This window comes from Eptesicus fuscus, chromosome 12 (genome assembly GCF_027574615.1).
Source record: "Eptesicus fuscus isolate TK198812 chromosome 12, DD_ASM_mEF_20220401, whole genome shotgun sequence".
Classification (NCBI taxonomy): Eukaryota; Metazoa; Chordata; class Mammalia; order Chiroptera; family Vespertilionidae; genus Eptesicus; species Eptesicus fuscus.
Window position 1 is genome coordinate 65,550,026 of NC_072484.1, and position 13,779 is coordinate 65,563,804.

General features: G+C 48.6%; 1 protein-coding gene across 2 annotated transcripts in view; it reads left to right on the top strand.

Annotated features, from left to right (window-relative positions):
• EEFSEC (eukaryotic elongation factor, selenocysteine-tRNA specific) overlaps window positions 1-13,779 on the top strand; it is a 238,360-nt gene that overhangs the window by 178,231 nt on the left and 46,350 nt on the right. For both annotated transcript variants that reach the window (XM_008159374.3, XM_054724344.1), the window contains exon 5: window positions 7,560-8,216. In XM_008159374.3, coding sequence (XP_008157596.1) covers window positions 7,560-8,216 — 657 coding nt within the window. The remainder of the gene's footprint in view (window positions 1-7,559; window positions 8,217-13,779) is intronic.

Sequence of the window (13,779 nt, forward strand, 5' to 3'; positions counted from 1 at the left end):
GAGACATCAAAACCTCTGTTTCTTCATCCATAAAACTGAATGTAAAAATATTAACTTGCCCAGTAGGGTTTTTATGAAGAATAACTGACCCAGATGATGGTAAAGCTTCTTTGTTCATTAGAAAGGGCCAAACTGCTTAGCAAGCATGAACTTAGGTTTTAAAAATTGTTTCTTGCTTCATGTATTCTTCCTCCCTCCCTGAGTCCATTCCTCTCTTCCCCAGAAGTGCTTGATGCCCGACAGATGGCAAGGACAAGAAGAGACAGCCATACCCTGTGGGGAGCCAGACTCAGGAGCTGGCCCTGACTGGTGGTCTTTCCTGTCTCACTTGGACGGGTGTCCGGCAGCAGTAACCCTCCTCTGTCACCCATCTTCCTCTGCTGCCATTCTAACTACACTCCGCCAGCAAAACATGGGGCCCTGGTGAGCCTCAGCCTTGCTTCTCCTCTGCTTAGAAGGCTCCTTACCCTGGAGGTTGAATGGAACCTCTAAGTGCCCAGCCAGTTCTGCTCCCACAGCAAGGGGATGTATCTCCATGGACCTTTGTGGATATGTAGATGACAGGCTTGGACTGGAATTCTCCAAGGGCAGGGACAGTGTTGTACCTATCTATGACTCCATTCACAAATATATATTGAGGTCTCCTGTTTGTCAGGCAGTGTGCTCGACACTAGAGATAAAATGGAAAAAACAAAGCCCTCATTGTCATAAAGGCTATATTCCAGTATAGAGAGACAGTCAGTAAACAAATATGTCAGGTGGTAGTGAGTGCTATGAAGAAAAATAAAACAAGGAAAAGAATACAGTGGTCCTATCTCTTATTGGGGAGTCAAGGATGGACTCTGATAAAGAGACATGAAGCGAAGGAGGAAAGGGAAACAGGGATATTTGGGGGAAGAGCATCCCAGTCAGAGGCAAATGCAAAGGCCCTAGGTAAACGCATACTTGGCGTGTTTAGGGAGCAAAAAGCAATTAGGCTTATGTTACTGAAGTGACATGAACCGGGTGGAGGGCAGGGGAATCACAGCAAATAAAGTCAAGGGAATAAACGGGCTGACTTTAGGGCCTTGTGGTCAGAGTAAGGACGTTAGTTTTTTAGGAATGAGATGATAAGCTGGTAGAGAGCTTGGAGGCTCTACCAGTGTCATGTCATCTTACATTTAAGCTATGCTGTGGAGAATGGACTGCAGGGGGAAGGTCAATAATCAAAGCCCAGTGGGTCAGTGACCAGGGTGGGCAGTGGATGTAGTCAGAAGGGCTGGCCTGTTTTGAAGATGAAGATCACCTGATGACTGGATTTGGGTACAGGAGAGCCAAAACGGAACCACATTTCTCCCAAGTGTCTGGAAATGTGGAACTGCCATTTCTGAGAACAATTGGCCTGAAGGAGATAGGTCTTAGACATAATAAGCTGGAGATGCCACCAGACATCCAAGGGGAAATGCCAGGAGACCGTTAGGCTTGCCTTCTCCCAGCTCCCGAACTTCACCTCTCCTGGAGCTGCTAGGTGCCTTTTCTTGTGCTGTTTCTGAGACATCTGATCACAGAACTCACAGCTGCCCTGCCGAAACCTCGTCCGCATTCTCTCCCATTTAGTGTAAGGCGGTCCCTCAGACTAGAAGTCGGGGAGTTCTTCTGTATGTGCCAGTCTCTCCTCAGTCCACATCCAGTCTGTTACACTGTCCCATCCTTTTACTGCAGAAAGAATCCTCTGAGTCTCTTCCTTGCTGGTTTCCTTCTTTCCTCTCTTATTTCTCCACTTCTCCCAATCTATTCTGCATACCGTGTGGTCAAAGTGGACTTTTTAAAGTGCACATTAAAAGGTGTCATCCCTTTGCTCAACTCATTACCACTAGTGGCTTTCTGTTATCCTTCACATAGTGAAGGTGGCTGGCCTGTGTCTCCAGCCTGACACTCCACTCCCCCCAGCCAGCCTCACTGTCTTTCAGTCCCTTAAACAAACTACATTCTTCCCCATCTCCACCCTGCCCTTTCCTCTGCCTGGAGTCCCTGTGGGTGGTTCCTTCTCATCCAGCTGGTCAATTTCAGTGCCACCTCCTCAGGGAAGCCCTCCCTGACCACCCAGGAGGAATTAGGTAATCCAATTATTTTGTCTAATAGCACCTCCCCATGGTTTTGTAATCCTGAATTTATTAGTTGATTATTTAATTCATGCACCACCACCACCCCCCCCCCCCGCCCCCAAGCATAGGACTAAAACTGTTTCTGTTCTCCTCACCCCTGTATCATTCCAGGGCCTGGTGCATGAGAGAAACTTAATAGGTATGTGCTGAGTGAATGCATGTACAGTGCCTCAGACACTTGACATGGATATTAGTAGATATAGGGGTGAGCAGAAGTAGGTTTACAGTTGTGCGTGAAACACCACTTATTCTTATATTATTTATTTATTAGTGTATTATTTATTTGTGTTACAACTGTAATCCTACTTTTACCTACCCCTATATTGGGTGAGTGGGTTGTTAATAAGATGGGTAGAAAATAAATGACTGAAAGACAAGCCTGTTTTTTCCATTCTTAATTGGTAAAACTATCTACTTTTCTATATTTTTGGTGTCCTAAATGGAATTTTATATTCTTGAAATGTGTCTTAGTGGAATGAGGACTTGCCAATGACTCCATGTGGCAATGCTGTCTGCATGCACCCTGTGAGAGCCCACAGTAGTGTCACACTACCCTGTCCCCATCTTTATCTGTTTCACAATTTCCTGTCTAGGCCCTTAAAATCTTGATTTGCACAGTTATTAGTCTCTCTGCTCTTCACGGTGCCCTCTTAAGGCATTCTTTATTATTTTAGTCCTAAGAACATGAGCCCTGTTGAAAAGAGAACATGCTTTGAATAAAGCCTGCTAGGCAGTCAGCTCAGTGGTGGGGGTGGGGCTGTCTGATGGTAAAGACTCTGGCTGCCCTCTCTCACAGGAAGGCTCTTAAACACAAGGGTCTCTCAGGCCCCTGCAGGACTGGAATCTCAGCTCTATACTCTGCCAAGTGTGTTTTTGCCACAAGGGGAATTTCTCTTCCAGAATCAGGGGCAATCATTCTCTTCAGAGGTACTGGGTTTTTCAGCAGCCTCCTGTGGTTGGCACTGAGGATGCAGCAGTAGGTAGACCATGGCCCCTGTCTTAAGGATTTAGAAGTGACCATCTACAGGAGACTGGATCATGATACCACATGCTGTACCACATCAGCAGTGAGGAAGCCACAGGTGCTTCCAGCACAGGCACCAAGGCAAAGTTCAACAACTCACAAAACAAAGCAAATTATTGGTTAGGCATATGTCCTACATATGTAATCAGCCTCTATACAACTATATACATGTGTGTATAAAATGAAAAGGAATGCGACACACCAAATCCAAGGAGTGGTTATGTCCAGCTGGGGATATGGAGTTCTGGGTAATATTGAGTCTTAGGTGGATCATAGGTTGTGGATATCCTATATAATAAAAGGCTAATATGCAAATCGACCTAACGGCGGAATGACCAGTCGCTGTGATGCGCACTGACCACCAGGGGGCAAACGCTCAACGCAGGAGCAGGCCCCTGGTGGTCAGTGCGCCCCCACAGGGGAAGCACTGCGCAGCCAGAAACCCTGAGCCAGGCTCACGGCTGGCGAGCACAGCAGCAGTGGCTGGAGCCTCTCCTGCCTCCGTGGCAGCGCTAAGGATGTCCAACCACTGGCTTAGATGGGGAGCGGGCCTAAGCCATTGGTCGGACATCCCCCGGGGGCTCCAGGACTGTGAGAGGATGCAAGCGGGCTGAGGAACCCCTCCATCCCCCCCCCCCCAGTGCATGAATTTCATGCACCGGGCTTCTAGTTTATTATATTACCATTTAAATCATTTAGTATATAGAGGTGGGACTGACAGGGCCATTAACCAGCAATGACAAGTCAGGTTCAGAGTCACAGAGGTTAGTAAGCAGCTCTGTCCAGAGGAGTTTCTCCCAGGAGGTACCCTGAGAGCTGGGGTTTTAGGGATGAATGAGAATTTGCCAGGTGAAAGAAGTCCCAGGGAGAAGGAGCCTCATGGACCCAGGGCAGAGACATACAGAACTACAGTGTGTGTAATGAATCCTGAAAGCTTCCATTGGCTGTGGTTAAAGGGTTGGGAGAACATGGGTCAGGAATAGCTGTAAGATGGGCCTGATGGTGGGAGGCTTCAGTGAAGGCAGAGGAGTCTAGCAAGCAGAGAGCGTGCTGGGAGCCATGGCAGTCCCCACCTACCCTGAGCATGTCACTCACTGGGAGGGACTGGTTCCCCATAGAAGTTCAGTTGACCAAAGCATTTTTCTGTTAATAACAGTTTCACCCAAAGGATTTGAAAGTCATGATGTAGAAGATAGGAGCCCATGTACATGTTGGTGCCAAAGGATTGCATCATCAGACTTGTGTTTTAGAAAGCTGGCTGGGAGGAGGGAGAGCAGGGTTTCAGGCCAGAGAACATCACACTGGGCTGTTGCAGTTCTTGGGGGAAGAGTTGTGATTTGGGTTTCTACCTCACTGAGCAGACACTTAGTGTAAGATAATATTCAAATTCTCCAGTTACTTTGAGATGCATTCCTAAAAATCTAAGTTTCCCATTGCCCTTACAGACCATTTCAGAGATGTTTTATGTTTCTCTTTGATTGATCTTGGCTGTGGCTTTTGACACTGTGCTTCTCACTTTCTCTGCCCCCTGACCTCATGGGTAGGTAGTTAATGATCTTTAAACAAACACTTGAGTATTATGGCTCTCCAGGAAGGGACCTGGGCCTGATGTCAGCACAGCGTTCTCCCTTTATCCAGGGAGAAAATGAGTGTGCCCCACACCCCACTTTGTAGACAGGGAGGTTTGTGGCCTAAAGGTCAAAATTGTCTTTAGTTTAACAGTTTTTGATGGTAGGTTTTCTGAAATATATTATATGTTTCTCTGCTTTGCTAAGCAGAAATCCATGAATGTGATTTCATCTCACCTCTGAGACAGTGGATCTTTGTAGGAGCATTCATTTATTTTGTGACCATTTGTTACAGCCTATCCCATGTCTGTTCCTGATTTACAAACTGTGGGTACAGAAATCTGCCTGGTATAGAGTCAGTGTAATAGTTTAGAAGCAGAGATAAAATCAAGTTTGCCTAAACTCCTGGGTGATTTCCGCCTGCCTGCCCTCCCCTCCTGGCCCCCCCCCCCCCCACTCCCTGCTGAAGCCCTCCTACCTCTTTGTTTATTTCTCAAATTCACCAAGCCTCTTTCAGGCCATTGCACTCATTGGTTCCCTGTTTAGAACTTTTTCTGGACCTTCACACAGCTTCTTCCTCTGATCAGGTCTTTGTTCAGACATCACCTCTACTTTTTCTGGACCTTCACACAGCTTCTTCCTCTGATCAGGTCTTTGTTCAGACATCACCTCTACAGAGGTCTTTCCTGACCACTAATCTAAAAAAGCCAGACCCTCCCTCAGCCCAGGCCTTCTCTATAACATGTTATATATAATATGCATATTATATCATTATATTAGTTACATACACTTAAATATAAAATTTTGTATTTTGTTTTTATTAATATAAATTTAGTTAATCTACACCAGTGATGGGCAACCTTTTGAGCTTGGTGTGTCAAACTTCGCCAAAAAACTGAGCATAACTCGGGTAGTGTGTCACTTTGAGGAAAAAACTAACTCCAAGACTCTAGCCGCAAATGTTTCATCCTCAGGAGCAGCAAATGTTACATCCTCGGCATGCGGCCGCGTGTCATCAGAAATGGCTACACATGTCAGTGCTGACACGCGTGTCATAGGTTCGCCATCACTGATCTACACTAATAAAAGAGAAACATGCAAATTGACTGTACCTCTGCTATGCCCACAAGCCACGCCCACCAGCCAATCAGAAGTGAGTATGCAAATTAACCCAACCAAGATGGCTGTAGCCAGAGAGCGAGCAGGAGGCTTGGGTTTCCCTGGCAATGGAGGAAGCCAAGCTTCCCACCTGCCCTGGCCTGCCCTGGCCTCCGCTCAAGGCTACCCCTCACCCAGGCTGCCCCATTCCCCAAGGGAACCCCAACCCTGATCCGGGACACCCTTCAGGGCAAACCAGCTGGCCCTCACCCGTGCACCAGGCCTCTGTCCTATCTAATAAAAGAGTTATATGCAAATTGACCATCTCTCCAACACAAAAGATGGCTGCCCCCATGTGGTTAAAGATGGCTGCCCCCATGTGGACACAAGATGGCCACCACAAGATGGCCAGCCGGGGAGGCAGTTGGGAGGGATCAGGCCTGCAAGGGAGGGCAGTTGTGGGCAATCAGGCCAGCAAGGGAGGGCAATATGGAGGGACCAGGCCTGCAAGGGATGGCAGTTCGGGGCGATCAAGCCTACAGGGGAGGGCAGTTAGGGGTGACCAGGCCGGCAGAGGAGGGAAGTTGGGGGCAACCAGGCCTGCAGGGAAGGGCAGTTGGGGGGGACCCAGGCCTGCAGGAGAGGGCAGTTGGAGGGGGACCAGACCTGCAGGGGAGGGCAGTCAGGGGTGACCAGGCCTGCAGGGGATGGCAGTTAGGGGTGACCAGGCCTGCAGGGGAGGGCAGTTAGGGGCAATCAGGCTGGCAGGGGAGCAGTTAGGCATCAATCAGGCTGGCAGGGGAGTGGTTAGGGGGTGATCAGGCTGGCAGGAAGAAGTGGTTAGGGGCAATCAGGAAGGCAGGCAGGAAGGCGAGCACTTGGGAGCCAGCAGTCCTGGATTGTGAGAGGGATATCCCAGATCGGAGAGGGTGCAGGCTGGGCTGAAGGACACACACACACACACACACACACACACCCCATGCACAAATTTTGTGCACCGGGCCTCTAGTATTAATATTAATATCTTTGTAATTTTTTTCTGGATATTAACTTATTTAGAAACAGACCTCATTCTCTTCCTACCCTTAGAACAGTGCCTGGCACACAGCCAGGGTCGATGAATGTGTCGATGAATGAAGAGGGCCCTGCCCAGGAGAAGCCCACAGACTAGGAGGCAGGCAGGCACAGATTAAGCAATGATAGCACAGCAGGCTGAGTGTCATTCAGAGGGGCTGAGGTGGCACCATGGAGAAAGAGACAGATCCTACCCACTGGAGTCTAGGCAGACTTCCCAGAGCAGTGATGTTTGGCTTTGGCTTTCAAGGACAGATAAGCATAACTTGGTAGGCTGAGGAAATGGGGGGCTGTTCTGCATGGGGCGGCAAGCCTATACAAGAGGGCTTAAGACAAAAAAATGTGGGAATGGAGCTTGGGGTAGAGCAGGGACTAGAAGGTTGGAGGAAACTAAGGTAGTGCAGGATTTGGTTGCTGTGACCACTGCCCACATCCTGGACTAGGTACCCTGTGGACCTAGACCTGTATTTTCAAGGTGGAGCCTTCTCTGTCCAAGGGGAGTCTGGCTGGCCCCAGATCTCCCTTTGGTTGGCACGCCAGGTACCAGGTGAGTGTTGGTGGCACTGGGACAGGGATTTCTCCAACTGGCGCCCCTCACCTCAACCTCCCGGCTTGTGGGTTTCATGAGCTTTATCTTTTGCTCCTGACCAGGTGGTGAAGAAGGTGAAGTCCATGCAGATGTTCCACATGCCTGTCACCTCGGCCATGCAGGGAGACCGGCTGGGCATCTGTGTCACTCAGTTTGATCCCAAGCTGCTAGAGCGTGGCCTGGTGTGTGCCCCTGAGTCCCTGCACACTGTCCACGCGGCCATCATCTCCGTGGAGAAGATCCCATATTTCCGGGGGCCCCTGCAGACCAAGGCCAAGTTCCACATCACAGTGGGCCACGAGACGGTTATGGGCCGGTTGATGTTCTTCAGCCCTGCCCCGGACAACTTTGACCACGAGCCTGTGCTGAACACCTTCGATTTCTCCCAAGAATACCTCTTCCAGGAACAGTACCTCTGTAAGGATCTTGAGCCAGGGGCAACAGGCAGTGACCAGGCCACCGAAAAGGCAGGCCAGGCCACAGAAGGCCTCTGTCCCCGACAGCAGTGGGCCCTCGTGGAGTTTGAAAAGCCTGTCACCTGCCCTCGGCTGTGCCTGGTGATCGGCTCCAGGCTAGATGCGGACATTCACACCAACATGTGCCGGCTGGCCTTCCACGGCGTCCTGCTGCATGGGCTGGAGGACAAGAACTACACTGAGAGCCTCCTGCCCAAGCTGAGAGTGTACAAGTTGAAGCACAAGCACGGCTTTGTGGAGCGGGTAAGCAGCTCCTCCCTGCCCATTGCCCTTCTGCCGAGCTCTGGTGGCTGGGATGGCACAGTTTGGCATCTGAGATGAGAGCCAGGAAAGCATCAGAGACCTTCTGATCTCAACTTCTGTAGTTTTTAGGCAAGGAAACTGAGGCCTTCAGGGGTCAAGTGGCCGAAGTTCTCTTGTTAGTCACTGTACCAGGGCCTACACCCAGGCAGGGAGGCCTCAGGGAGTAGAGGTGCCCCAACAGGGCGAGCAGGCCTGGCCCTCACACAGGCCAGTTTCAGGCAGCAGCATTTCACCTGGGCCAGCAACCAGTGGTATCAGTGGCCTTCCTGAGTCTTGGAGGGGAGGCTGGGCCCTGCCCTGTCACCCTGATGCCAGGCCCTGACTCTCAGGTCCAGGGGTGCGGGGGAGGCTGAGGTTTCATTAGGCAGTGTGTCTGCCCTAAGCCAGTTATGTCAAGGGGAGGAAGTATAACTGATCTTGCAGGCCATACTGGGTCAAGTCTGTCCTTAGTCTGTAGGGTGGGGGAGTAGGGGCTAATGGTAGCAGGGGGTTCCAGAGAGCAAGAGGTGCGAAGGTACAGGAAGATGATAGGGAGGGTCCAGGTTGCTGGCTTTCTGGGGTATCTGATGTCACTAGAGGCAGTTTTTAAATGTGTGGGTAAGCCAGTCTAGTTTATAGGCCTATCATTAGGGTGAATGGGTATGATGGCCTGAGAGAGCCTACACAGGGTCCCAAAGTCCTGGAACCCCCTTCTTCCCTTGGGTGGACCTGCCCACCCTCAACACCCATCCATATAGGTCTGAGTAGGAATCCATGCCTTACTGGCCTCAAATGAATGGGTGGACAAATATGCAAATCTCACTGTCCCTGGGGCTGGCTGCCTGAATGTGGGTCTGTGCAAGTAAGGAGTGACCAATGGGGCTGGGATTGGCTGTAACTGACTGAGCATGGCAGTGCTGCAACCCCAGTGTTGGGAACTCAGGCTCCTAGTGAGATGTGCCCTGAGGCTCTCAGCAGGCCTTATAGTTCTGCTCCTTAGACAATGGGATGAGGTCACCGCTCTGATTCAGCCCTGCTCATGTCAGCCACAGGCTCTAGCACAGTGCTGAGCAGATGCTCAGGAAAAGGTCCCAGAGCCTTGTGCATTAGACAGTGTTGGAGCAACCATTGCCTCCCAACCTCCTGTCTCCCTTTCTTCTTCCAGATCCCCAGGTTTTCTCTTCTGGAACTCTGTCATTGCAGACCCTTCCCCTCCCCTCCTCATCTCACAATGCTTCCTAGGTACTCAGGACCTGTCCCTCTTCCTCTCCTACCCCTACCCCTAATCCACCCTCCAGTGGGAAAATGAGAGCAGCCCTTTCCTTACCCGCTCACAGATCCGAAACTCAGGATTCCTAAATTGATGAACACAGCCCTTCAACTCAGCCAGGCACAGCTCCGTCACTCGGTGTGTGGGTCCTGCATCTGGGTCTACATCCCACCTCTGCTGTTCTCTGGGCAGGGGACTGTCCTCTGTGAATGTTGGTTTTCTCATCTGCAGAGCAGTGGCATATGCTAGGCTCCTAAGGTCACTGTAAAGTGTTGAAGGCTGACAATGGGGGCCTGTTCCAGGGCCCCGTCAGCCCTAGGCCAGCCCCAAAAGGCTGTTGACGATGAAGGTGATAAGGCGCACATCACTCATTTGTCTAGCTTAATTTGTTAGCAGCGTTATGGAGTATAATTATTTTGTGGTGAAATATCTACCGTGGAGTAATGCCCCACTTGGTGTATTCATGGATCTAATTGCCCCCACTTGGTGGGGCAGCAGTCACCTCCTTTGAATCAGGAGCCTGGGTTTGTGAGGAGCAAATAACACATTGCTAAAATGAATCAAGCTGGAGTGTCCTTGATGGGAGACTTTCCTTCCTGGTAAGGTTGGTAATGCACTGAACTTGGGCATCAGATGGATAAGGCTCAAACCTTGGCTGTGCTGTGCAGCACTGCATACCTCGGACAGCCATTTTATTTCAGCATCCTCATTCATTCAGGGCAAACTACAACCTCATAGGGTTGGATTGAAGGAACCACCATAGCACATGCATCACATGTAAGAGTTCTAGTGCAGGTGCAGCCAGAAGGCTGGACTGTTTGTGAGGGGTGGCCCTTTTTGCTTTAAAAAGGTGCCAGAGTGCCCAGAGATTTTCAGATTGTTTGGTCGGCCACAGTCTGGGCCATGTCGCAGACTGGTCAGGTATGTAGGACGAAGGCCCAGCAGACCTTGGCTTCAGTTCCACCCTCAGCACCTCCTAAGGTGAAAATGGGATGGTTATGAGACTTCCCTGCACCTCAGGTATGTTGCAGTGCTGCCCTGTGAGGTCAAAGGGAGATGAGATGGGGGAATACACTGAGGGCCCGAGATCAGTACTTGGCTCCTAACTCTGTTCTTGCTGTTTTCATGATTATCAATTTTTAAGCTCTTAGAGTCATAATAATAAATCCTGGAGCTTGGGGCCAAAATGGTATTTCACTCCTTACCCCAGGACATCATTATCCCTCTCTGAAGCACAGGGACCAGGGCTGGTGGAAGTGGCATGTTTGGGGAGGGAGCTAAGAATCAGTTTGGCCCATGGTTGTGGTTGTCCAGGGCAGGGAGAGCCCCATGCTGATCTTTCCCTGGCTATGCTTGGCTACCTCCAAAACTTCTTGGACATATCACAGCTACTTCCTAGCATGCCGGGCATGCCTCCATTCAAAGAAGTCTCCAAGAGGCCAAGGCATCTTGAAAAGGTTAAATTCAATCTCCCAGGATGGATCTTTACCACCATGGCAAGCCAACTCCCAGCCTTTACTCTGTCCTGGGGTAAGGACAGAGCACAATGGGCAGGCTCATTGTGTGCTCTGCAGGCACAGTCAGTTTTCTGGGAGGTCTTCCATTCAGAGAAGGAAGGCCCAGCCCTCAATAGATATGTGTTGAATGAACACTTTCCACCTGGAGGGCTTAAGGTATATAGGCCTTCTGAACCTATCACCTAAAATATATTATTCATTCACTAGAGGCCCAGTGCACAAATTTGTGCACTGGTGCGGTCCCTCAGCCTGGCCGGCGATCAGGGCCGATCAGGCCCACTGGCTGGAGGAGGGACTTCGGGAGGTTTGCTATGGGAGCGCACTGACCACCAGGAGGAAGCTCCTGCATTGAGCGTCTGCCCTCTGGTGGTCAGTGTGCATCATAGCAACCGGTCGTTCGGTCAACTGGTTGTACAGTCACTTAGGCTTTTATATATATATATACTAAAAGCCCAATGCACAAAGATTCGTGCAAGAATGGGCCTTCCTTCCCCTGGCTGCTGGCAGCGCCTTCGCTCTGGCTGGAGCCGCCTTTCCGCTCTGGCCCGGAGCTGCCTTTCTGCCTTCCCATGCTGCCTAGAGGCCTGGAGCAGCTGGGGTGGTGTGGAATGCCTACATCGTGGCCATGGCGATGACACAAGTGTCCCACCCCGCCCCTAGCTGCTCAGCACCTGTGTATGCAAATTAACCTGCCATCTTCGTTGGATTAATTTGCATACTCGCTCTTGATTGGCTGTGGGCATCGCGAAGGTACAGTCAATTAGCATGTTACTCTTTTATTAGGTAGATAGATATGTTCAGATGTTTACTGAGCTCCTGTGTGTGACAGACACTGGGGATACAAGATGGACAAAGTTCTTGTCCTCACAAGGGGGACTGGCAGAGAATAGTAGATTAGACACTTTTAAGTAGTAGTAAGTTCTAGAAAGAAAATAATTGAGGGAGGTAACTGGGAAATGATGAGGACCATGCATGGCCAGCTTTCAGGCCTCCCCAGCCTTTCCTCTTCCTGTGTTAGTTTTCTCTGGATCTCTTTCTGAGCTGCTGCAATCAAATACAACATAATCAACTCACCACTGGAAGTGGCTTTCCTTGCTCGGCAACAAATGAGTCACTTGGGAACTGACTTTGAATGCAGCCTCATTCTCATTTTTTATATTTGTGAAGAAATTATGCTGTGATGACTTATACTATTTGAAATTTTCTCACTTTTCTGACCATTGTTTTTCTGTGAACTGGGGCTGTGAGTGATGTCAGTGTATACTGTATTCTGTCAGCAGAGCCAGTAACAAACACAACACTTTGCCATGTGATTCAACTAAATAATATCCACACCCCACAGAGCCTTAGAAGTATGACATTCGAAGTCCACTTTTTCTGTTTTGAATATGCACTGGTGGGTGTGCACTGATAATACAAGTAAATGACTAAAACGTGTGGTTGGATGCAACACTGTGTAGCTCTCCCTGTGTCACTGCGATTTGTCGTGCACCTGGCACCTCCTAGGTTTGTGTTGCAACTGCTCAGCTCTACTGCTGTGAACAAGATGGAAAGGAGTCAGTGCGGCTGAGTGCCAGTAAACTTTACTTATAGATGCTGACATTTGAATTTCCTATAGTGTTCACCCATCATAAAATAGTCTTCTTCTTTTGATATTTTTCAACCCACTGGAACATGTAAAATCTATTCTTAGCTAAAGGCCATACATACAGAAACAGATAGTGGACAGGATTTGGCCTTCTAGCTATAGTTTTTCAACCCCTGATCTAAATAAATGGTAAATAGGAGTCTTGAAATAGAATACATATACTGCAAGGAAAAGTCTGATGTCACCTATGCTACAAGTTCTCCTCTCTCTCTCTGCATTCCCTAGGAGTCAGGTTCTGCGGTGGGGCTTGGTTAATAGAGCTGGTCCAGAGCTCTCACCCCCGCAGGGTGAAGGGAAGTGAAAGTGTTCTAAAGAGCTGTCTTTCTAGGGAGAGGGCTTGGCGAAGGGAATTAGAGCATATGGTAATGAGGGAAATCGTTAGTATCCCATTTTTAAGTAAAAATATAGAAATGTAAGATTATGAATACAGATAAAGGAGAAGAAACTATGAATGGCATAAAAAGTGTAGTAGGATTTCCACATTAACTAAGGGAAAACTGGAATGAATTTAATTAAACCAACAAAAATAAGAAAAACAAGAACACTGCTCATAAATAATAACAAAAACAGAAGGAACAAAATTAAGTTTTAGCCACACTAAATGTGACTAGCTGAGCTCTCCTGTTTAAATACAGAGACTGTAACATCTGGTTATATGCTGTTTATAAGAAACACACTTAAAGTGATAAACAAAGGTTAAGAATAGAAAGATGTTAGGTGACTATAAACAAAAAGAAAGCATGAGTAATAATATTAATTTCAGACAATGTAGAATCTAAGATTAAGAATACTAACCAAGATAAAGAGGACATGATAAAAGGCACAGTTACAAACTTTTATACACAAAACATATAAAAACAACATCTTTTAGAAATCCAAGGAGAACTTGGTAAAAAATGGAATGATAATTGCAGTGGGACACTTGCGAGTGCATATTTCAGAATTGGACAGGTCCACTAGACAGCAGATAAAAGACAAAGAGATGTAATACAGTTATTATGCTTGATTTCTAGATAGGCAGATGGAAATCCTTACATCCCATGAATAGAGAATATATACTTTTTCCTATATGTATGCCACATTTACAGA